This window comes from Limanda limanda, chromosome 22 (genome assembly GCF_963576545.1).
Source record: "Limanda limanda chromosome 22, fLimLim1.1, whole genome shotgun sequence".
NCBI lineage: Eukaryota > Metazoa > Chordata > Actinopteri > Pleuronectiformes > Pleuronectidae > Limanda > Limanda limanda.
In genome coordinates, this window is record NC_083657.1 from 7428072 (window position 1) to 7451790 (window position 23719).

Here is a 23719-nt window from a genome sequence, read left to right on the forward strand (position 1 = left end):
GAACAATTATATATGAGAAAACATTTATCTACAGTTTTAGAGGTTAAAGTTTTCACGTGGGGCTTCAAATTTAAAAATAAAAATAATGTGACAGTCATCGTGATAATTCTTGATTGACTGATAATGAATAGTTTTATCTTGATATTATTACTTGGTCATAAATCAATAACCCGTGTTACAACGTGACAAATGATAAGAGTCTAGACACAAAGCCATACTGTACGTACACACACAAACACACACTGTAGATACTGATCCAATTGGTCAGTTATGCATGAGTTTTGCCCGATTACGCAACAGTAAACAAATGTAAACAGCCTCGGCCTCTGTGAGCCGTCAACAACAAAAACAACAGAGTTCACGTGACCGGGAATCGAAGGACGATTCGCGACAGCATTTCAGTTTCCATCCGACGATCATATTCAAGTCACAGTCTGCATCATGGGCTAAATTCCATCCCATAGATACATATGCATGGACGTCCTGCAGGGGGAACTGGTCTCAGGGCAGGACTTTGAAAAGGCTCCATGTTATTCTGAGACTGGCACACACACACGTATTCTCCCTCCAGATGGAAAAGAAATAAAATAATAGTCTGGGACAGGGACAGCTGCAAGCACGAATAATAACATTCTCTCATGGGTTTCTCTTGAGGGGGAGATTTGTGGGAGTGGTGGCTGATTTAATACAAATTAACATTTTGTCCCGAAAATAAAGTAGCAAGCTCACACTGTCTGTTCGGCTCAAGGTCACGGCAGTCCACTCCGTCACGTGGGAAACACACACACAAACACACACACACACACACACACACAAACACACACAGATGGAGCCACACGGCAAAGTCATACACCCATTTCCGCCACTGCTCTTAATAAAATACTAGTACACACAGTGTTTACTGCATCTACACTCAAATGTGTGTCACGGGGGGAAAACGCAGACCAACATCTCATCTGTTGATTCGTTCTGATTCGATTTTCGTCTTTTGAGTTATTTGGAGAAAAACGTCTCCCTCTGCGTTTCCTCATCTAATTTTGCACATTACATAAGACGTTACCAGCGTCCAACACAGAGTTGTCTTTGGCGCATGTCCCACTACTGATGTCCAGATTTAGCTTTCGGGGCCCATGTGCCAAAACTATGCACCCCCGAGACATACACCCACTCTTCTCCTATACAAGCCGGTGCCTGTCGGAGGAAAGCAAATCCCTGTAATTACGACAGATCCACACAAGACAAGATAATTAATAGTTTTTGAATGGTATTTTTGTTGGTAGAATTGTGCCATCTCTGTGTGGCCACTTTTCTTTTCTGTTTCTGCCTCATTCGCTCCCTTTGTTTCGGAGGCTCGGAAGCAAAATAAAGAGAAAATCTATTTCGAAGTGCCCCTGCAAGTATTTAAGGGATGGAAGGAATCACAATGTGTGAAGGGAGGAGGACGAGAGGCGTGAAGAGAGAGAGAGAAAAAAAACCTGCACAATAGTGAACAGAAGGGAGGGAAGGAATTTCAAATATCCATCTGCCTGGATGCTGGAGCAGGGTGAAGATTGTGAGGAATGAGTAGGTGTGAGGACAAGTAGAGAGACACAGAGACGAAGAGGAAAACGAGGTGAGAAAGAAGAAAGAACAGCAACACACACAAATGATAAGAGAGCGAGGGGAGGAAAACAGTTTCAGGAGAGTCCACTCGTCCCCGGGGCTCGGCCCTGCAGAGGCCCGCCAGCCCACTGTGGTAAAAAACACTCAAACAAAAGGATCATTTATTGAAGGAGGAAAGAGGGGGAGGCGGGATGGGGGGGGATGAAAGGAGGGGAGGGAGACTGTACAGAGGCATTTGAGAGCTGTGTGAGTGAAGCACTGGCCCCATCTCAGCATTCACAGCCAATGTGTAACATTCTCCCCCACGCTGCCTGGCTGACGTAGATCAGCCAGATCCCATATGGTCCCACAGCGGCAGCCTGCAGCACTTCCATTTAAACCCCCCCCTAAACCGCTGTGTGCTTCCACCAGCACCAGCACGGCTTCCACTTCCCAATAAAAAAACCTCCCAACACTTGCAACGTATGGATGCGGCCTGATGCTTTCGCTTCCATCCGTGGAATCTGTGAAAACCAACTGTGGAGCTCAGACACTCGGCCGCAAGATCCCGTGAAGAATCTCCGCTAATGCACTTAAATTCTTAAATCCCACTTCGGAGCAGAGCGATGAAATGTTTACCGCAGGAACCCGGGAGGATTAAGTCCGACACAACGTACGGTGCAAATCATGTGGAAGCTAGCGGGGGCTACACAAACAGTGGTGCTTGGCAGGGTGCATTCATCACAAGAGCCCGGCTGTGGAAGGTTAAGTAAGACTACTGAGCGTTTTACTGCTTATAAATCCACATCTCTATTTAAAAGCCGCTCTATCTGCTTATGCTGCAGACCTCCACTTCTTAACAGGCCAATTTAGTGCAGACAGTGGCTCAAAGGGAATGTTTCTCGATGAGGAAACGTCTCACAGTGACCTAGATGAGGCATTGTTTAGCTGTGGTGGCGCCCCACAGCTCCAGAACTGCCCCGTGCAGGAGGAAAATATGGAAATACAATATAAATTCATAGCCTAAACTTATTGAAAGTTACAGCGCAGTGCAAGTATGCAGTTTATATTATACTACACATGTATATTAACAATGTGTATTTCATGGACATATTGCAAATGTGTAAAGTGTTACCTGGTTTCTATTTCTATTCCATTTATCTATTTACACACACACACCAACACTAACAAAAACCTAGTTCCTGGCTCGGTCACACACTTATCCTCAATATTTTATTTAAAGACTCTGTTGTTTCTTAATTAGGTTCTAGTGATTACCGAGGAGATTCTAACATTTAAGTTCGTCAGTGAGAAGGTTTTAGACGTTTCAAGGAGTCTTGGAGGATTAAGTGGATCTTTACGAGGGAGCAGAAGCCCTTCAGGAGGTTTCTAGTGGGACTTTAGTGGGATTTGAGGGGGTCCTCCAGATGGTTAAACACCTGGGAGAGCAGCACCATCAACAAAACATCAAATGAGGGAAGGTCTTTTGCAAGAATGCTGCTCGAGTTCAGTACACTTGAAGAATTTATGACGGCGAGCACAGCTGAAACACTTTGGCTCCTTTCCCTTTTATTTGTCCCCAGTACAACTAAGCAAAAAGCCAGGTAACCCAGTTTGGATGTCTGCTTCCCAACCTTTATATTATCATCATATTTATTAAATGAGGAGTTAATCGCCTTTCTCCTCCATTCGTTTTCTTGCAGGATCTTAATCTGATAGGTCAACACAAAACAAGGTCAAAGTTCTACAGGCTCTTTACAACTTGGATTAAAGAACCTGTATTTAAATTCTCAATTATTTCCTTTGCTGAGAGTAGCACTGCAGTGAGATGGAAAAAACAGCCCAACTGAAGCAGAATGATTCTTCTTATAGGATTATCTTGAATATAAATATATACAAAACAAACATGTATTAAATCTGCTCAAAAAAAACAAGAAAAAAACCTGAATTGAGGAGGTGCAGCACTGGAAAGCCTCAAGAGGATCAATAGTCATTTCCAGAATATCGATATTCATTGTCATTCCAATAGGTTGTCTGGCCTTCAACTCCTAACACAATTACACCAGGTAAAAAGTGGTCTCTTCTCTTTGCAAGTAAACCAACCTCCGAACGAGGAAACCAATTTACGGATTGTCAGCACAGGTGATCTATATCTCATACTGTGGACTATGGGCACAGTCATACAAATCAGACTAGTGTCCACATTCTAATATGGCGCCAGGGGAAGTTTTATTACAAGTACAGATGGAGAGGGAGACTGTTCTCCATCGGATTATCTGAATAATGTGACAGAGCAGAAGGAGGACGACAAAGGGAGAGGAGGACAACACATACTGAAAAGAGAACAATCACAGTGTGGATTTGTGTGAATAGAAAACTAGAGAGACAAGTTGAGACTGAATAAAGTCGAACAAAACAAAGTCAGCTCTTACCTGTTCCCTCCTTGTTTCCATTCTGATGTGTCCGCAGCTCCTCTGATTTGTAGAAGTCAATGCTGGCATACGTGTTGAGGCTGGAGCTGCCGCTGCCGCCGACTGCAGCGCCCACCCCCCCGATCCCAGAACCTACACCCAGCACGGAGAAGAGGCGAGAAGGGGCCTGGCTACCTGAGGGTCCATCCAGGCCCAAATGGGGGCTCTCTTTGTTGACCAAGTCCAAGTCAATATAGTTAAGACCTTGCTCTGTGGATGAAGTGTTTGTGGGAAGGGGCTGTTGTCCGGGGAGGGGGCACTGAGTGGGGGTGTCATTCGCAGCACCGTTCCCCCACAGCACGCCTTCAAAGCCCAGCCGACGAGCCACAGCCTGGGTGTGTTCTGGAAAGAGGGAGGCAGTGGACGAAGAGGAAGTGGAGGTGGAGGTGGGGAGGGAAGGCGCGGCCAGGAAGGTTTCCGAGCAATGACGTCGGCGTCCTCCGGGGTCGGCACGGATGACTTTAGCCCCGTGGTCCGGATTGAGTCCAGGTTTAGCGAGGGAGAATTCTAGCCCCCGGGACAGAACTGGAACAGAAGGATCAGTCCTGACCGGGGAAGGGGCTTTGGGAGAGACACTGGATGAGGACCTAGGGACAATGTTGCTATTTAAGGAGAAGACCATCTCTGTGTAGTCTCCACAGGATATAGGGGACACGGACTCAGACACTGAGGAAGCACTTTCTCTGCTCTTCCTAAGTGGGGCCTCGGCTACTTTGGCTCTCTCTTCACGAGGGACATTAGGACCCTCCTCACAAGATTTGGGCGCATGAGCAAGAGTGGGAGGCGTGGGAGGGGTGTGGAAAGATGGGAAAACGATTGGGTTAAGAGAGAGGGGTGAGGGGGACGGAGAAGGGCCCAAGTCCATGTTGACATATTCAGAGGCAGCAGGGGGAGTGATGGGAGCAGAGGGGCTGCGGGAGAGCGGGACATAGTTCCCTAGGCAAGAAGTTGTCCTGTGATGAGGACTCTGGCTGCTTGAGCAGTGAGGCAGTGATAAGCCATGCCTGAGACCCCGGCCACGTCCTCCTCCAACCCCAGTCTGGCCACACCTCTCCCCCTTAAACTCGATGCTTACATACTCTCCAGGGCTCTTCGGTTCTGGGGGCAAGGGATTCTCACGGACTCTAGGAAGGGTATTAGCTTTAGAAACATCCACAAACAGACTCACTGGTCTGTTTCTAGTGTGGTTACCCTGCTTGGACAACCCGCTGGAGCCCCGTCTCTGCTGGAGCTTAATTCCATCTTTGGACTGAGTTCCCCCGGCCACTGACTGGGCAGCTCTCTCCTCGCTCTCCCCAAGGCTCTCGCTGCTAGCTGAGCTGGAGGAGTATGAGGAAGATGAGAGTGACAGGTGGCGTCCCACCGCTGAGTTACCTGATGCTGCAGGCTCCTGACGCACTCCCATCGGCCTACCTCCACTCATTCCCCTACTACAAGTCCCATTGGGCCTTCTGCCTCGTCCATCGTCAAAGTGTCCAGCAGAGGGGTTATGTTTGTACGACCGGGGAAGCGAATAGTAGGAATAAACCATCTTGGGGGCTTGTTGTTGAGAACTGGTCTCCAAATGAGCAGGGTGTTCAGGGGGTGGGGGGCTGCCATTTACAGAACGAGCGCTGATAGGAGACATGTTCATGTAGTCACTGCCTGCCCTGCTGTCTGCACTGCCACTGCCCATCCAAGCTCCTCCAGCGAGACCACCACGCTGGTCAGGTGAGCAGCTGCTGTTCGGGGACATTATCATATAGCCGTCAGAAGCTGGTGGAGGCCGGATTGGCTGTGGAGGGGACACACTGTTGTTAGGGGTCATAGCCATGTAATCATCAGCAGGTTTAGAATCTGAGTCTGGGACAGAGACAGCCAGAGACTGGGATTCTGGAGTCTGACTGACACCAGGTAGCATGGACATATACCCATTGTCTACAACTATATCTACTCCTCCACCTGCTCCTCCACTCACTTCACTTTTGAACTCGGCCACATCCAAGTATCCTCCTCCCCCTGCTGAACCAGCCCCAATGACAGATTCCCTCTGTGTGGAGGAGGAGGGGGAAACGAAGGACTCACGGCTGGTGCTCCTCGACATGATGGCATAATCGGCTGAATCTTCATCTGCTGGTTCCTCAGCTCTACGCTGATGTGGGGCCAGCCTCTCCAGAGCCATAGGAGGTAAGGAAGCCCGTTTACTCAGCAGCCTACGTTCAGCTTCACATTCACGACTTGACGAGCGACGCAGCACTCTCCTGGTGTGGGCCTGGGAGCCACAGGGTGGTGTTCCTGGTGCTGGCACGGAACTGGACGTCAAGCTCCCTTGATTGCTGTTGCTACCACTGCCCCCACCACCACGTTGGCCCATCAGGATGTAGTTGGCTCCCTCATCACCGTCATCAGCCAATCCCTGGCTGATGACGCTACCAACAGAGCTTCCAGGGAGGCTTGGGGAGGTAAGGAGCGTGTGATCGCTAGGACTAGAGCCATATTCATCTGAGGAGCCATAGTCACTGGGTGAGCCAGAGACGGAGGCATGATGGCTGGGAACACGGCTATAGGCTCCACATCCCGGGCCAGTAGGAGCAGGAGATGTTACACCTCCAAAGTCAGAGCCATGCCCAGAGCTAGATGAGAGGCTTTGGGCTGGGGACGGCGCTGGGGTGGAGATGGAGCGCATCAGCCCAAGAGGAGTTTTAGCAGCTGAGGTGGGGACTGAACGGGCTGACTTGGACCTGAGGATCGGGGTGGTAGAGCAGGAGCCATTGAGGGAGGGACTGGAGCTCGGTCCCTGGAGCGGTGTGGTCCCAGTTATCCCATCCTCCCCTTTCCCGCAATCACTGGCAGTGCGAGACCTGGGGAAGATATCCCGTGGGGTTGGAGAAGCGTTGGCACTGCTGCCTCCTGCTCCACAGTGAGCGCCTCCAGGGGGCTCAGTTCGGGGCCGGCGGGTGAAGCCCACTTGGCTGGGAGGAGGGTTTGGGTGGTGGCGGCGTGAGGGTACACTGATGGGGTTTGAAGCAGTGGCACCTCCTCCAGGGCCGGAGTTTGACTGAGATTTGCTGCGTTGGCGGAACTCCTCGCTCAGTGCCTTCATCGCCTCGAGCAAAGTTTCATGCATGTTCTGGGCGACCACCGAATCATCCACCTAAGAAGTGACAGAAAAACCTCATGTACAGTAAACTCAAAACACAATCCTGGGAGAATCTGGGTTTATTTAAGAATAACATCATATTTCTTTTGGGAGTTGAATTTCTATATAATTATTTCTATTTAAGATGCATCATTGAAACACGACTGGTGAGTCACTTTTTTCCTCTCATATATAACTGCCTTTAGGTTTATTTTAACTACATTTGTCAAAGTTGAAGGGGACCATAATGTAGGGTTACATGAACGCAAACCTTAACTTTGCAGCTTCTTTCCCTCAGTTGATTATAGGGTCTTAACATTTATTTGGGATTGGAGGCTGAAACTGTCACCATAAAATGGACTGCAGATTACAGGCTCACCTGCATCCAGAACTCGCCCGGGCCTGTCACGGCGGAGCGTCCCACCTCCACAAAGAAGAAGTTTTCTGAATGGCCGCAGCGCCTGACGTTCATGAGCTGCAGCACCACGGCAGCAGCATCAGAGTTGAGCTTGACAAAGTTGACAGTCTTGTCGGTCAGGCAAAGGCGGTAGATGCCCACCAAGTTCTTGGCCTGACCCAGGCCTTTGGGCCACACCTTCACCTGCCAAACCTCCTTGAATGCAGGCCCAGGATTGGGCACGCCGTAGTCACCCGCTGCCGCACAGTCGGAGAGGTTCTTACCTTCAGGGGCAAGACAGAGAGAGAAGGAGATTAAACGGTTGCTTCAGTGAAAAAGAAAAACAGAGGATACTGCATGTGGGGAAAAAAGAGAGACGAAATTAAAGTGTTACAGAGGAGGATTTATGAAGAACACCAACAAGTGCAACGACAGCAGCAAAGCCCTGGATGACCTTCATGGATGTGTGACCAAGGGGAAACATGAGGTGAAACCACCACTATTTACCTGTTAGTGGAGAGCAAGGTGCCTCTATTATGCGAGCTGTGCTGATATTGGGCTTTTCACAGATTTTTCCCCCAGATATCAGTTCAACAAGAGCATGCAGCAGCTTGTGAGACAGGCGATCTCTACCTGCAGACTCCTGGGGTCTCATTTGTCATCCTGACACACAACACAAGCACACATACCAGTGTGGAAAAAAAAGAGACACAAAAAAAACGGTTGACAACTGAAGCCCTGCAGAAGAATGATGACTGCTGGGGTAAAGCAACAGTCATGGAAAATCTAAGTGAACCAACTTGGAAAATGCTAAACAAGTGAATCTTCTCCAAACCCAAAGCAAACAATGCCAGTTTGGACGGCTGGGGATCTGAGAGAAACCTCTCAACAAGCTCCTCAAGAGCCAATTTCTAGAGCTGCTCGACTGACAATAAACTGCCTTTGTAAACTAATGAAATCTAGTGTTTTTAGCAAGACTACAGGCAGTCCATTCATCCTTTGTGTTGCGTGCTCTGTGCTCAGACAGTAAGGAATTAGTGAGGCAATGAAACACAGGGGAGAAAGCTCTTGGTGAGACTTGAAACCTGAGCTGTTAGGGGCCACACAAAAGGCAGCAGACTTACTTAAGCACTTAACAATATTTTGGTCACCTGTTTGGTGTTTTAAAATCACTGTATTGTTCGAAGATCTGAAGCAGGAAATGTGCCGATTACCCCAGAAAATTACTTTAACTCTATCATGTCGTGCAACTCATTGAAACCACCTCGGAGTATACCACAGATTTACCTCCAAGCTCTTTTACTTGAGGGACCAGGATTATAGGAATACCGTGATGTATGACTCATGTTCTCACCGTAAAATGTTAAGCAAGGCCTCTTTCCTCCCATGTACCACAGTACTTTGTTTTCTCTGTCGAATTGCCAGGCTGGATAGGTCTGGGCATGAAATCTACGAATGTACAACACAGATTCAATCTAAATCACGACACGACCGAAGAAACAAACCACCACAACGATATATACTCACCTGCTCCCTTCACAGGAACAGGATGTTCTTTGTTGGGTAGTGGTGAACTTGCACCTGACTAATTAACCTACCACATCTGGCATATTGAAGTAATGACAGCAAAAGTGTTTCTTTTCTGACAAGTTCCTGAGTGAGTGACCTTATTTTGATGAAGCTTGTGTGGTATTCTACCTTAAGCACTGGTTTCGGTCCCACAGGGATAAACACCGTGCGCCCTCACCGCACAATTACAAATATATGATTATGTCCGTGTGCGTTTGTTCTTCTTTTCTCATGCCTCTGCTGCAAATCCTACAATAACAACCATATGTAGACAAGAAGTCCCAGCACGCACAGTGGACACCAATCTAACCGAGCTTCCGTTATGACAAATATTTCCCCAAGATCCTCTTCCCAAAAACAAGTTTTACTCATCATTGCAAAAGAGGGAGAAGTTTCTCGCTGGTTGCTCTTGAGTTTTCCTCCCTAGAATCAGGAGGCCCGCTGACAACTTGAAAGAAACTTAGAATAGATGTTTTGTTGAAAGCCTTGGATGCTGCGGCTTAGTGGCAGTGTGTGTGTGTGTGTGTGTGTGTGTGTGTGTGTGTGTGTGTGTGTGTGTGTGTGTGTGTGTGTGTGTGTGTGTGTGTGTGTGTGTGTGTGTGTGTGTGTGTGTGTGTGTGTGTGTGTGTGTGTGTGTGTGTGTGTGTGTGTGTGTGTGTGTGTGTGCGTGCGTGTGTGTGGCGGCACTCCTCCTGCATTATTAGATGACTCATTCAAGGACATGCATGGCTGTTTCGTGCACAGCTTTTCTCACTGTGTGTGAGGAGCTGCATCCACGGAGCCCTGTTTGCCTCCTCGATTTAGATTTACAACAGGAAAGGGGTGGTTTGGGGATTTTTCAGTGGGGACAGAGGGACTCAGAGACTGTGGGAGATTGCAAAGCGATATCGAAGAGCCATTAAGGACAGAGAGAAGGACTTTTTTTTAAACGGAGGAAAAGAACGTTTATTTAAGGACCGCTTCGATTAAAAAACAATTAATTACAGTCGTCATTCAAGCTCAAATTTAACTTTTTCAGATCCTTGCTTCTCGAGACTGACTCAGATTGCAGTCCAACATGTTCCTCAAAGACTATATTTTCCTTTTCAAGAGCCCATTTAGCTTTTCTCGAGGAGAGCACAAGTGTGTTGTTTGTTCCGAGTACAGTGCAGCCTTAAACCTCAGCTGTGCCCTCAACAGCACTTGCGTACACACACACACCCACACACCCACACAAACACCCTTGATCTCAGGGCCACTCCGGCTGCGGACTCTTATCGACAACTCTCAAAAGCACTCAAAACATTTAAGAGGTTTAGCTGGAAATCCTGCACCACCCTACCACCATGGAACATCATAGATCTTCCTTCATGCTTACATAAAGTCTGGGCGGATGCTACTAGGAGTTGTATGAATTATAGATCGCTCCTGGCTTTCCTGAGGGGGGACTCGGTGTGGTGCTCAGAAGAGATGGCGAGTGAGAAAGCAGTACTTTCCCCCCCTCTTGCCACTGAGGTTATAAGTCGGTCAGCTCCTGAGCACTACAACGCCGCCCCTATACATCATAATGAGCCCACAGGAAAACATGAACAGAAAATGGCCCTCAGCGGGAGAGGAATCCGAGGACTACAGCCAAAAGCACATGAAAGCAAAGTACACCTGGAGGTAATGAAGCATCTGCGTCGAGCTCTCCGAGTGAATAGAGGCAACACTCAGCCAACCTTGATACAACCTCGATGGAGCGAATACATCCGGTGAACGAGTTCATACGAGGCGACGAGATGCATCGCATAGTAATTCCCCTTATTTTAGCAACTGGAAAACAACTTACACTGGCTTATTGATGGACAAGTTGTTGACTTCACTTTCGCCCTCGACCACACGTGAAAGCCGCGGCCTACAATGGCAACCTACACGGGCAACACTGCTATCTATTCATGCCGATTTGTTTGCTGTGCCCGAGCTGCCTCCCAGGAGATCATAGACTGTACATAAGGAGGCAGTAATCTAACTAAATTTTCTCCAACTGGAGGCGGCGCTGTATCTACTTTGCTTTCTTCAGGCAATAAGAGAGTGAGTGTGTGTGTTTAGGGTGAAACAAGGGTATAGGGGTGCAAAATGTTCCCCCCCAGGGGCTTCCAGATGCCTGCTGGGATATTGACAGCTCCTCCCTGAGTGACAGGCTGATTATTGTAAGGGTTCTCACAGGGGTGCTGAAGGAAGTAAGTCTTTCACAGAGGTCTTGAACAAGAACAGGGGGTAGGGGGATCCTGGTGGGTTTAAAGCTGCTTTCAGATGTGCACTGAACTAAGATAATCTTCGGGAGGGGTTACATTCAAGAACGCAAATGTCTGGGTCAGTTACTCTGAAGTTTATCCTGCCAGCCCCTAGAAAAGAAACTCTGGATTTTGTCTGGAGGGATTCACCGCAGGCGAGGGATTGGCTGATGAGGTTATTGAGCATCACCAAGAAAAAACAAATACAATAAAAGGCCCACAACAAGTTTAAACAAAAGCGGAATTGTGCAATTTCATTTGCTAAACAATAATCCCCAGTGTGTTTTGCTTTCGCCGGTTTCAGATGCAACAACCTTCACGTTGTGCATTTCGGTGAAAAACTATTCAGATTCACCGGAAAATGTATAGTGAGCTCATAATAAAAGCCCTTTACTTAGCTAATGCAGCCTGTAAATCAGGGAGAACGCCTCTGGCAACGAAGCGGGTTCTGTTTCAAGTTTCTGACCTCACTGCCCCGGCATGCTGTGCTGTGCCATAACACCGCAAAACACACTGCACAGGAACTTCTGAAGACTAAACCCCAGTTTTTCACCGCCTCCTTGGCTACTGTGCCCCTATACCACCCCCCCACCCCCCCACCGCAGTACCAGGTTACCAGCAGTGGATGGATAGGAGACAGCTGTGGGCTCTTTGTCCGGGCATGTATCTGAGAGAGGCAGAGAGCGAGCCACCCAGCAGGGAAAACAGTTGCTCTAATCTCTGGCTGCCATGTGTGCCCCCCCCCGTGTTTCCCCCAACTCCTCCACTTCCTATCTCTTCATCCATATCCAGCCATCAGAAATCCCCCCCTATCTGGGCCCACACTCCTGGACCCCAGTGCTTCCACGGCACCAGCATCTGCCTAAGGTTCCTTCCACATGTGGTTCGTGTTAGCCAGAGGAGCGTGCACGTGCACACACACACACACACACACACACACACAGGCCACGTGCACACATACACACACCACGTGCACGCAAGCGCATGAAATTACCGGTGACGCATCCAAGCTTTGTCGTCCCTTGACAAGACCCGAGAAAAAAGGCCCAATAGAAGAAAGCAAAACCGACAATCGCACAAAACCACCTCAGACGCCCCTCAACTTACTGGCAGCCATCTTGGACAGACTTGGTAAACACTCTGTCTGTGTCTTATTGAGTCAGACAAGAAGGTTTTGGAGAATCAGACCAAAGAGTCCCCAGAGTTAACTCTATTATGTGAACAACACTGTGTTTTATTGTTTCAGCCCAGAGTCATTTTAGCCCTTAACATCCAAAGTTTTTTTTTTTAAAGCAATATTACTTTCTTTTGGGACGCATCCAAGCTTTGTTCAATTTTGGGAGAAATTGAACGTTGCGTTCAAATTTTCCAAAGTGGATAATCTTTTACAGTAAGTTTTCATTTTAGTAGCTTGACAGCAAATTCAGAGCATGAATTGGAAATTAATGAAAAAAGTTGAGATTTAAAGACATTAAGAACATTCACAGCTTAATTCAATTTACATCAAATTACACAAAGACATTACGTCAAGTTTTAAACTAGAGCCTGACCAAGAGGCTTTTGGTGGAGGGGGGTGCCAAGGCCGATTTTGGGAGTAAAAAGATTCCAATACCAATATATAAACCCTTGAGACAAAGAAATGGAAATGAGGGTCGATATTTTACAGTCTAACAAAATATCATAAATAACAAAAAGAAAACAAAAATAAAACCAAATATATATATATATATATGGAAATAAGAAAAAAATACAAATAATAAAGAGATCATAATAACTATAATCTTTAAAACGAATTATGTTAAATGCATCAGTCAAAATCAATACAAGAGGCTCCATTTAGGATTTAAACTTTCTACTGTTTCACTTTCCCACACTTGCAAGATCCAGTTAATGCAAAGCTCTGTATAGAAGCGAGTGTCCAAAGAAAATAGGAAACTCTCCAAAAACCCAGTATATAGACGTCTGTGTGAGCCAAGCCACTTTCACCTACTTCTGCTCCAGACCTTCTGGATTTGATTCCATTCCCAAAACCAACGTATGGGCCGGGGGTCTTTTCACATTCTTCAGATGCTTTGAAATGAAATCTGACAGTAGGAATATAAAGTGGGTGTGTGTGAATTTGGTACTGTACATACAGAAAATGGCAGGAGTCCTCTTCTGTCTGGACCCTGGTGTTACAGGACGTCCAATCAATGCAACATCCTGTATTGAATCTCCCAGAGGAGGAGGAGGAGGAGGAGCAGCACCCCGGTTACTGTCGAAGCTTTTTCTCCCCTTCTGCTAATTTCTCTCCATGTTTCTCATCCATTCACCGAAGAGCTGATCAATCCCGACTCGTGGACTTCCTGACCTCCACGTGACAGCGCTAATGTGCCGGTATCAACACACAGCGATCAATACAGCGCACGATAAAAGGTTACAATGCGTTTTAAAGCCCTGCGGCTCTATAGTGCTGAACATATGGGTGTTCATCGACTAAATGGATCATGTCCCCCCCCCCACGGCCCAGCCCGAGCTGTCGATCAGGACCAGAGCACTTAATTGACGGACGTCCTCTCCGGTGAGCAGACGGCGGCGCACACGAGGTGCAGAGCTCCAGGCCGGTTCACTGCAACTGTGATGCAACGAGTCGCTGAAGCCAGGCAGGATAGATTGTTGTGTTAAATGAAATTACAGGGTGTTAACATGAGTGTTTTGTGCAGAGGAAATACCCGGTGGCAGCTCACCGCCCCTCAGTTAGAGTCGGACCTCAATAACTTGTTGACTGTAGAGAAGAGAAAATGGTTTAATCACTTACTTGAACTTTAAAACTTTGTCCTCCGCCCCTGTAGCCTCTACTCTTTGCCTTCATTAGCCCCTGTCCCCAGTGGGCCACCAGCGGCCGACCCCCCCCCCCCAGAGACAGTAATTACCCACTAATTAGGGAGATGAGCAGTGCTTAAGCACGGCTTAACGTTTAATCGGCCAGCTCATCGGGCCACTGGTGAGATCCAGATCACACTGGCCAAAGCAACCGGAGCGTGTGACAGAGTCTTTCTGATTCAAGCTTCTTTTCCACTGATCAAAAAGACCACTAAGCTGAAGAAGAAGGATCCCGAGAAGGATCTTTAGGGGATGGAAGGACACACTTTAACATCTCACATGCCACTGTCACACATCCTGTCTTTAAAATGCAGCTTTTGTTTTTTAAATCTTGGAAACAGCATGCAACAGTGGTTTTATTCTTGGTATCGTGCAGACGTAAAAACTGAATTGACTGGGAAAGCAGTCAATTGTCTTTTTTTATTAACTTGTAATAAAGAGGCTTTGACACATAAGACAGTTCACTGAAAACTTTGATTTGCTGACATGTGGAAATATTAACTGCAGCTCCGTCTGCCCTCAGATTCATTTGTTTTCTGGTCTTTAAAGTGTCAAAGATTACGTCACGATGATCCACAGACCGAAAACAGATTTACACAGCGAAGGGGAAAGTGTTCACACTGAGGTCTGGGGATTAGCATGAATAACCATATCATTACATCTGGAGCCAGATGTTGCTCCTCAGTATTTTAGCATGTCACGTCTTTTTCAAGCTTTGAACAAGGAAGACTGAACTCAAAAGACCCTGGTAACGACACAACAAAACCTCCAGGCTGCAAAACAAGTATTATTTACATTATCATTTAATCTGATATTTAATTCCTCCAACATTCCAGTGTGTGTGTTATGCTCAGAAAATCCTCAGGAACTGCTTTATAATTTCCCAGAGCTCAAGCGGACGACTTCAAACGTTCAAAACAACTTCCCAAAAAACCCCAAAGACATTCAGCTGTAATTAGAATTGACAGAATAAAGAAGCAGCTTTTTTCATTGCAGTCACTTTTTAAGCAAAAATGTTAAACATCTGCTGTTTTTAGCTTTGAGAATGTGAGAATCTGCTGCAGGTCTTTGCTGTGAGTAAACTCCAGCTTGAAGATTCATTCTTGACCTTGGAATTAACTTTTAAAACACATTTTAAGTTCTTAATAGGGTTGCAAAATTCCGGGAATATTCAAAGTTGGAAACTTTCCATGGGAATTAACGGGGATAAACTGGAAATGTTGTGGGTAATTTATACTAACTGTATTTACCTTGTCATATACAGACATAAATATAAACATTTTGTTTTGTCATAGGCTGATTTGTGCCCTGAGGAAACTTTGGGCACTTGACTATATGCTTCTGCATCGTTGTGTCATTCTTAACATAGGTCTTTGCACAGTATTTGCAAATGTACACAGCCTTTCCTTCTACATTGTTTAGGGTGAAATGTTTCCACACATGAGATCTGTAGAATAAGATGAGAAAAGAGTTTGTAAAAAAACCCTAATGCAATGCCAGAGATATAAATAGTTAGCCAAACAGTTGGAATTGTCTGTAAAAATATTTTACAATTGATGGATAAATGAATGGAAATAGGCTAGATGAACAGATGAACAATCCTCAATCAGCATACTGATATATTAGCATGCTGATTGACAGGCCTCAAAAGCCCTGCTGTAGAGTGAAGGATGCTGGGAGTTATCTGTGCATGTGATGGAAGAATGAACAGTGGAGGGCTGAAACTCAACATGCAGCGTGTGCTGCATTCCATACATCTTTAAAATAGAGTTTTGAATGATGTTTTTATTGCTCAACGGTTAATTTGCTCAGTTTTTTGTTTTTTTTTCAAAATTCCCGAGCTTAACTTCCCATGGAATGTTTCCGGAACTTTCCGCCCCTTTGCAACCATAGTTCTTAATAACAATTCTTTTAGAGCACAAGGAACGCAAGGATGCATGTGTTTGTAGATAGTTTCTCTCTCGTTCGTTGCCACCGAGTCCAGACTCCAGGTCGTTGTGTTGACTTCCCGTCGCGGTGCCCGAGCTGCCGAACACTTCACCCGGCTGAGGTGCCACACCTCTGCCTGCCTTCGCCGAGGTTAAGCTTTGACACACGCCGCTGACTCTTAATAGACGAGCAAATAGCTGCCCTCAGGCCTGATACTGTACTCGCTGCCCAGAAGGGTCTTACTGGACTCAGCTGAACAAATAACTGGGATCCTCATATCGCCGTGGACGGCAGCTGGCTCGTGTTTGTGTAATTACCACCGGCTCGATAAGGGGGGGGGAGCGCGGGCGGCACGATGCTGGAGCGTTGCTGTGCTTCTTTGAGTGAGTTTCCCAGGCCTGTGGCACAGCATGTGGGCATCTGTGTGCTGTACAGTACGGCTGCTGCGTGGATATCCAAGGTATTTATTGTGCTTTCGCAGCCTCACTCCTCCTGCAGGCCGAGGAGTCTCTCGCTGTGCAAATGATTACAAACTTCAACCCGAAACTTTGATTCCACCTCCAGCTGACACCTCACGCAGGGAACCCCCCCCGATCAAAGAAACTACACAGGTATCAAATGAAAGGAGGGGGTCCCCGTGTGAGACCCCCCCCGACTCAGCATCTCTCGCCTCGGTGCTCTTTCGTCTTCTGCAGGGACGAGTTGAGGACACACACTTCACTGCAGTGAGCAGAGGAGTGTGAAGACGAAGCAGGAGAGACAGCGGGTGGTGGTGTGTGTGTAGGTGTAGATGTGTGTGTGTGTGTGTGTGTGTGTGTGTGTGTGTGTGTGTGAAGGGAGGGGCCCGGTCAACACGCAGACACCACCGACTTGAAACTGTGTGTGAGCTGCACACATACCAGAGGAGGGTTATTACAGGCAGGAATCCTCACAGCGTCCAACGTGACTGTGTGTTTAAAGCTATTTTCGCACAAGCAGGTTTAGGCAGCCATTGGCTCTGACCATACACTCCCACTCCCCCCCCTTCTTACAAAACTCTCCCTGTTCATGCCTGGATCATGTGTGTGGGTGTGGGTGTGTGTGTGTGTTTGCAGTGCTTTTGTGTGGCCTCTTTTTTGTGTGTATGCAGGGAATCTGCGTATGAGCTGCAGCACATACCACAACAGAATGCCTGCCAGCGTGCGAGTTTACACAGCGGCCGGATCGCGGCTCTTTGTCATTGTCGGCGTCGGTGATTTACACGAGAAACCAAAAGACTTGGAGCAACAAAAGGAAAAGGGAGCGGAGCACACCGGGACCTGGAATCTCAAAGAGGACTCAGGGCGGCGATGGCGTGACGATACCGGTGATGACGGCGGATCCGGGGCCTGTAAGGTCCTCTGGTTCCCCTCGGAAGGTCGAGTTCCTCCCCCCTGCTGAGCGGCTGCCCGTAACACAAACCCCTGCACCTCTGACCTTTGCAACTGTAGTCTGGATTATTTGCACTTCTTCTCTCCTGAAATGCACCAGAGGTTTGCACAGGGGAGAGAGAAAGAGGCCGAGTCGGTTTCCCAGGCTTCTCAGCGTCTGCAACTCCAACATCTGTCAATTCGCTCCCCCCCCCCCACCACCCGTCTCGCGGAAACTCGTCAAATACTCGGGAAGGAGCGGGTTCGCAGAAACGCACACAAGCCACAGTTGTGCGAGGAGAAGGCAACAGGAGGAGGAGGAGAAGGGGGGTGGGTGGGTTGGTGGGGGGGGGCACGATGTTGACAGCAATTTCCAGAATCCGCAGGGTTACACTCGATGCCCCTCTAATGGACCCACTGGCACCGAGCGACTTTCTTATGAATCATCCAAATATGTCCGCTTTGCTCTCTGCAGCTAGAGTGTATTAAACCCCCCCCACTCCCCTCAACCTCAGGTGTTTTATCCCCCCCCCACTCCCCTCTCCACCCTTTCCACCACTCATCTGCTGCCTTATGTAACAGCAGCAGCAGCAGCAGGTCATGTGTGAGAAGCACCTTGAATCTTCTGTTTGCCGAGATTGCGTCATGTGTCCCCTGTGGCCTGTCTGCTCTCCCACACAAACACTGTCACACACACACACTATCACACACACACACTATCACACACACACACGCACAGAGGAGAAAGGCCGAACAGGTGATTTTTTTTTAGAACTTGCTTTGCTCACCACTCTTGCTCCAGCAGCTGTGTTTACACGGCGGCTGATAGACGCCCTGTGAGAAAACTACAGATCCTCCTGATGGGAAACTACAAGCTGCTTCCTCATTATTACCAATCAATCAATCAATCAACCAACCAATCAGGGAATACATATTCATAATTTGGGGATCTTTATTATCATCCTCTTTAGGGATCAATGCCAAAAGTAAAACTGCAGTGTCAGCAGGGGAAAGTAAACAGGAGGGGCAGACAGGGGGTGTGTGTTTGACCAGTTGACCAAATTCCTCATTATAACCCATCAATCAATCAATCAGGGAATACATATTCATAATTTGGGGATCTTTATTCCCTGATTGATTCATCTTTTGGGGACATTTATTCTCGTCCTCTTCAGGGATCAACGCCAAAAGTAATAGTGCAGTGTCAGCAGGGGGAAGTAAACACAGGAGGAGGGCAGACAGGGGAGGGTGTTTGACCAGTTGACCCCCCCCACCCACCCCGATCCCCCAAAACCCAGAGAAGGACCCTAACCAGTCTGAGAACCAACTGGGAGCAAAACTTCAAGCTGGACACCGGTGTGATTAGGAGGTGGGGGGGAATAAGCTCCCCGCACTCCTGTCAGAGAGGCACTTGTAAAACAGTGGAGCCATGCAGATGCACAATTGTTTTTATTGTTATTATTGTGCAACAACACACACACACACACTCGCACGCACGCACGCACGCACGCACACACACACACACACACACACACACACACACACACACACACACACACACACACACACACACACACACACACACACACACACACACACACACACACACACACACACACACACACCATCACCTTTGTATTATCACCTTTATATTTATTATCAGCACTATTAGTATCATCACTACTCCTATTTACAGGTGCTACTGTTCATCATAACATCCCTGTATAAGAATATTTTTTCTTTATTATAATAAACAGTCTGACAGCTAATTATCACCTCTCTCTCTCTCTCTCTCTCTCTCTCTCTCTCTCTCTCTCTCTCTCTCTCTCTCTCTCTCTCTCTCTCTCTTAAAGTTGCAGAATTGTAATAGTTTTCAAATGATCACACAATCCCAGGAGTGAAACATGCATGCATGCTCTGCACACTTTGCCACGTTTCTCCTCTCATGCAGAGCCTCATGCACAATTCACCAAGTGTGTGCATGTGTGTCCCTGTGTGTGACTTTGGCTTACTCTTGCACTGCAGCTCCACCATGGCCTGGTACCACTCGTCCTGGTCCGACTCGTTCTCCGCGGCCACGGCGAAGCTCTCGGCCCGGGTGTACAGCACGATCATGTGCCGGTGCTTGGCGTCCGCCCGCTTGTTGATGTTGAAGCACGTCTCCAGCGCCACGGCCCGCTTGGGCACCGGGGCCTTGCCGCGGAACTTCTTCTCGCTCTCGTAGTACTCCAGGCGGGCCGGCCCTCGCTCCGAGGCGGATCGGAGCACGAAGTAGCGCCGGTGCATGGACTTCTGCTTGCGGAGGTAGCCGCTCCTCCGCACGTCCTCCAGGCAGCTCTGCAGCGGAGGAGGAGCCGGCTGCTGCTGCTGCTGCTCCGGTGGAGGAGTCTGATGCTCCGGTGGAGGAGTCGGAGTCTGCTGGTGGTGGTGGTGGTCCTGCTGCTGCTGGTGGTCCTCCTCGGTCCCGTGTCCCTCCATGACCACCCTCTCCTTCACTTCCAGCCTAGCAACTAACTTTTTTCCTGTCCTCAACGTGTCTCGGGGGTCTCCTGTGGAAGTTGTGACTCAAACCCCCCCCCGGCTCCGCTCCGCTGCCCGGCTCCCACACATCAACGCAGGCATGTGAGAGGAGGCAGGGGTCGGCGTGTTGCTGCTGCTGGGTCCCGGAGCTCGAACCCCGGAGCTCGAACCCGGTGCAAAGGGTGTGAAACCGCAGCAGATTGTGTTAGTTTCCCTCTTGTTTGTTTTATCTTGTTTTCTTCTCCTCCGGTGGACCGGGCTCTGCAAGTTTCCCAAGCCGACCACGGGCGAGCACATGCGGCGTGGCTGGCTGCGGAGCTCCCTCCTCCTCTCCGCTGCTTCTCCCGCCGTCCCGGGCGCTTCAGTCCCGTTCCCCGCACATGGTGCAGCACAGAGCGGGTCCCGGTGTCTCAGGCTCCGTCCCCCCGGTGTCTCGGTGTCCTCTCCCCCGGCACACACACACACACACACACACCCCGGCTCGGCTGAGGAGCTGTGGCCGCGGAGTGAGAGCTGCTGAGCCGCGGAGCCGCGGAGCAGCGACCGTGGGCTGTCACTCAGCGAGGGGCGTTCACTGACTCCGCCCGGGCTCGGACACCGCAGCACCCACAACCCGCGGGACAACTTCAGTTTGTGTCAGTTATGGTGAATCCTAACAACACAGACACAAAACTGTCGAAATAATGTGAATATAAAAAAAAAGTAATTAAAAGTTGCTTAAAAATAAAGTGAGCTACAACAACCAAAATCCATGGCCAAATATATTATATGCAATAAAAGTCCCTAGTAATAATCTGCACATTACTGCAATTTCAGTATTGTGTATTGTAGTGTATTGTCATTATATATTCGTATTTAACTGCATCTATCAATCAATCTATCATTCTATCTATCTATCTATCTATCTATCTATCTATCTATCTATCTATCTATCTATCTATCTATCTATCTATCTATCTATCTATCTATCTATCTATCTATCTATCTATCCATCTATCTATCTATCTATCTATCTATCTATCTATCTATCTATTTATCTATCTATATATCTATCTATCTATCTATCTACCTATCTGTCTATCTATCTATCTAGTCTATCTAACTATCTATCTATCTATCTATCTATCTATCTATCTATCTATCTATCTATCTATCTATCTATCTATCTATCTATCTATCTATCTATCTATCTATCTATCTATCTATCTATCTATCTATCTATCTATCTATTTATCTATCTATCTATCTATCTATCTATTTATCTATCTATCTATCCTTAGCAGTGTTTTAATGTGTTTGAATTGGCTAAAAAAAGAAAAATTGATTTTTATGTCTTATAATAAAATGGTGTAAATATCTCTCTTAATGGTTTTGTGGACTCAAAAAAGCCTATGTCTGGATTATAGACTGTAAATAAATATAAATGTGTTTCCAGTCTAAAGTCTGGACCGACCGGTGTGTGTGTGTGTGTGTGTGTGTGTGTGTGTGTGTGTGTGTGTGTGTGTGTGTGTGTGTGTGTGTGTGTGTGTGTGTGTGTGTGCGTGTGTTGGGCCCCTCTGTGCATTGTGCGCACACAGCTGACGTATACTGTGCATGGTCGTTTTAATATTCACCCAGGGACCCAGAAAGAAGCCAGAGCTCCAATACTGGAAAATTTGACATGTTAGTTTGAGGTCACATGATGAATCACAGCTCTGTTTAGAAAAACGCACCATATTACACATATAGAAAATAGTACAGCTGCACTTAACCAGACAACTAACTCAGTTAAACTACAGCGCATGAGCTTACTCACCTGATTTGATCCTTTAGTGAAGTCACACCCTCGAATGTTATCAGCAAATCAAAGTACAAACAACCAGTGATTACACAGTGAAGAACAACCGACCCAACATGAACCAGTCAAGTTTTTGTCTAGTTTTATTGGTATAAGGGTTTATTTAAGTTTACTATTGTCATAAACTACTTTTATTTTATTCTCCATTTGTCTTTATTGACTTTAGTTACAGTAATAAAGCTTGTAGATTCACACTACTTGAATAATTATGTTCAGTCACTTCTAACAAGTTCTGCAGTGCGTTGTGTGAAACAGCTTTTGAGTTCATTTTGACATATGCATTGACCCCTGACAAATGTAATCAAATATAAAAACAAATCATATCTCCATAGGCAACACAACAAGAAGAAGAACAATCATATAGCAGCAGTTAAATGCTCTTTTAATCAAGCCACTCCATAATACCACAAGTAGTATGTCCCACAGCCCCTGAACGCAGCGTGTGTGGAGTAAGATTTCAGTGTTGGCTCTTCCCTGAGTTCACCCTGTTCTATTTACCGTAAAAAATCCCCTTCTGTCATTAATTCATACTCTAATACAAATACACAATCATTTCCATCACCCTGCACAATCTGCAGTGTAAACATTTACAACGTGAGGTATCCTTATTTATGATTTCATAATGCTGCATGGAAAATATCTCTTTTGAAATGAAGGGGGTCACAGTGAAGTCATTGGAGCACCGAGCTGCTCGTGTGAGTATTGATTCCTGCAGGTGATCAGGGGCAGATTAAGATTATAATTGGATAAATTAACACACATGGTTTATTCCTGCCTCCCATGGTGTCTGTACACACGATGTTCTCTATCTGTCTAGACTGAGCAATGAATCCTCCTCCATCCCTCAGGGGGGAGAAATCTAAAAAAAAAAATCCAGATTAATCCAGATTATTAATGCACATTCTGCAGATGTGGTTCCAATCTGGATTGTTTGTTTAAAAAAGCCATAAATGCTTCAGATGGGTCTAATAGTGGCGATGCTTATAGCGTAGTGGGGGGGGGGGGGGGGGTTTCTATATTTGTACTCCATGCTGATGCAGTATGTATGTTGTTATGCAATATGCATCCAGCAGTAACCTCACTCATGAGGTCAGCGGGAACTGGGTGCCGGGCGCCCCCTGCTGTTGCAAGGGAACGTCACGGCCTCTAAAAAGAAGTCGATTCAATTTTATGCTTGGATTTAAATTTATGGGATTATTTTAATGCATTTACATACAAATTAGGCAGAAACACACACACACACACACACTTGTATCTTTGTAGGGACACTTGTGGTTCCCTGGCCCCTTTCTTCACTATAGCACTGCAGGCTCCTGCTTACATCGCTGACCTTGAACTAGAAAACTAAAGGTGCTTTCAAAGTTGTGGCCCCGACACAATGAGAAACTAGATTTTCATTGTGTAAGCGTGACGGGAAACGAGTTTAGTCACACTCATCCATGTGGTTGTCTCTCTGATGCAGGTTTTTCACTGTTTCTATCGCAAGTATTTAGTTTCTGGAGTTTTATTTTTATTCACATGAAGCACTTTCTGACTTTGCTATGAGAAACTTGCTTCATTAAATAAACTTTACCTACAAATAAATGCCTACAACTACAACCTGGACTGAAACTCAACTCTAACACTGACCTTCAAAGCAAATTCTTAACCTTTAAAAAGCCTTTTGAAAAAAGGGAGGACCAGGAAAAATATCCTCACTCCGAAAAGTCTCTGTTCCTCACAATGATATAAGTGCACAAACACACACAGGTTTGTGTAGCAGCCTCAACAAAACCTCCTTGGTCCCCATGAG

The 23719-nt window shown here is 47.0% G+C and overlaps 1 protein-coding gene across 2 annotated transcripts in view; it reads right to left on the reverse strand.

Annotated features, from left to right (window-relative positions):
• Window positions 1-20658, reverse strand: part of si:ch73-335l21.1 (insulin receptor substrate 1-B) — a 44088-nt gene extending 23430 nt beyond the window's left edge. The window contains exons 1-3 of one of the 2 annotated variants that reach the window (XM_061095933.1): window positions 19583-20658; window positions 7550-7851; window positions 4014-7185 (exon numbers count right to left, since the gene is read on the reverse strand). In XM_061095933.1, the coding sequence (XP_060951916.1) occupies window positions 4014-7185; window positions 7550-7851; window positions 19583-20048 (3940 nt within the window). In that variant the 5' untranslated portion in view covers window positions 20049-20658. Of the gene's footprint in view, window positions 1-4002; window positions 7186-7549; window positions 7852-19582 lie in introns of those variants that run through there. The other variant, XM_061095932.1, reaches the window with a different exon arrangement.
• Window positions 20659-23719: the final 3061 nt, after the last annotated feature.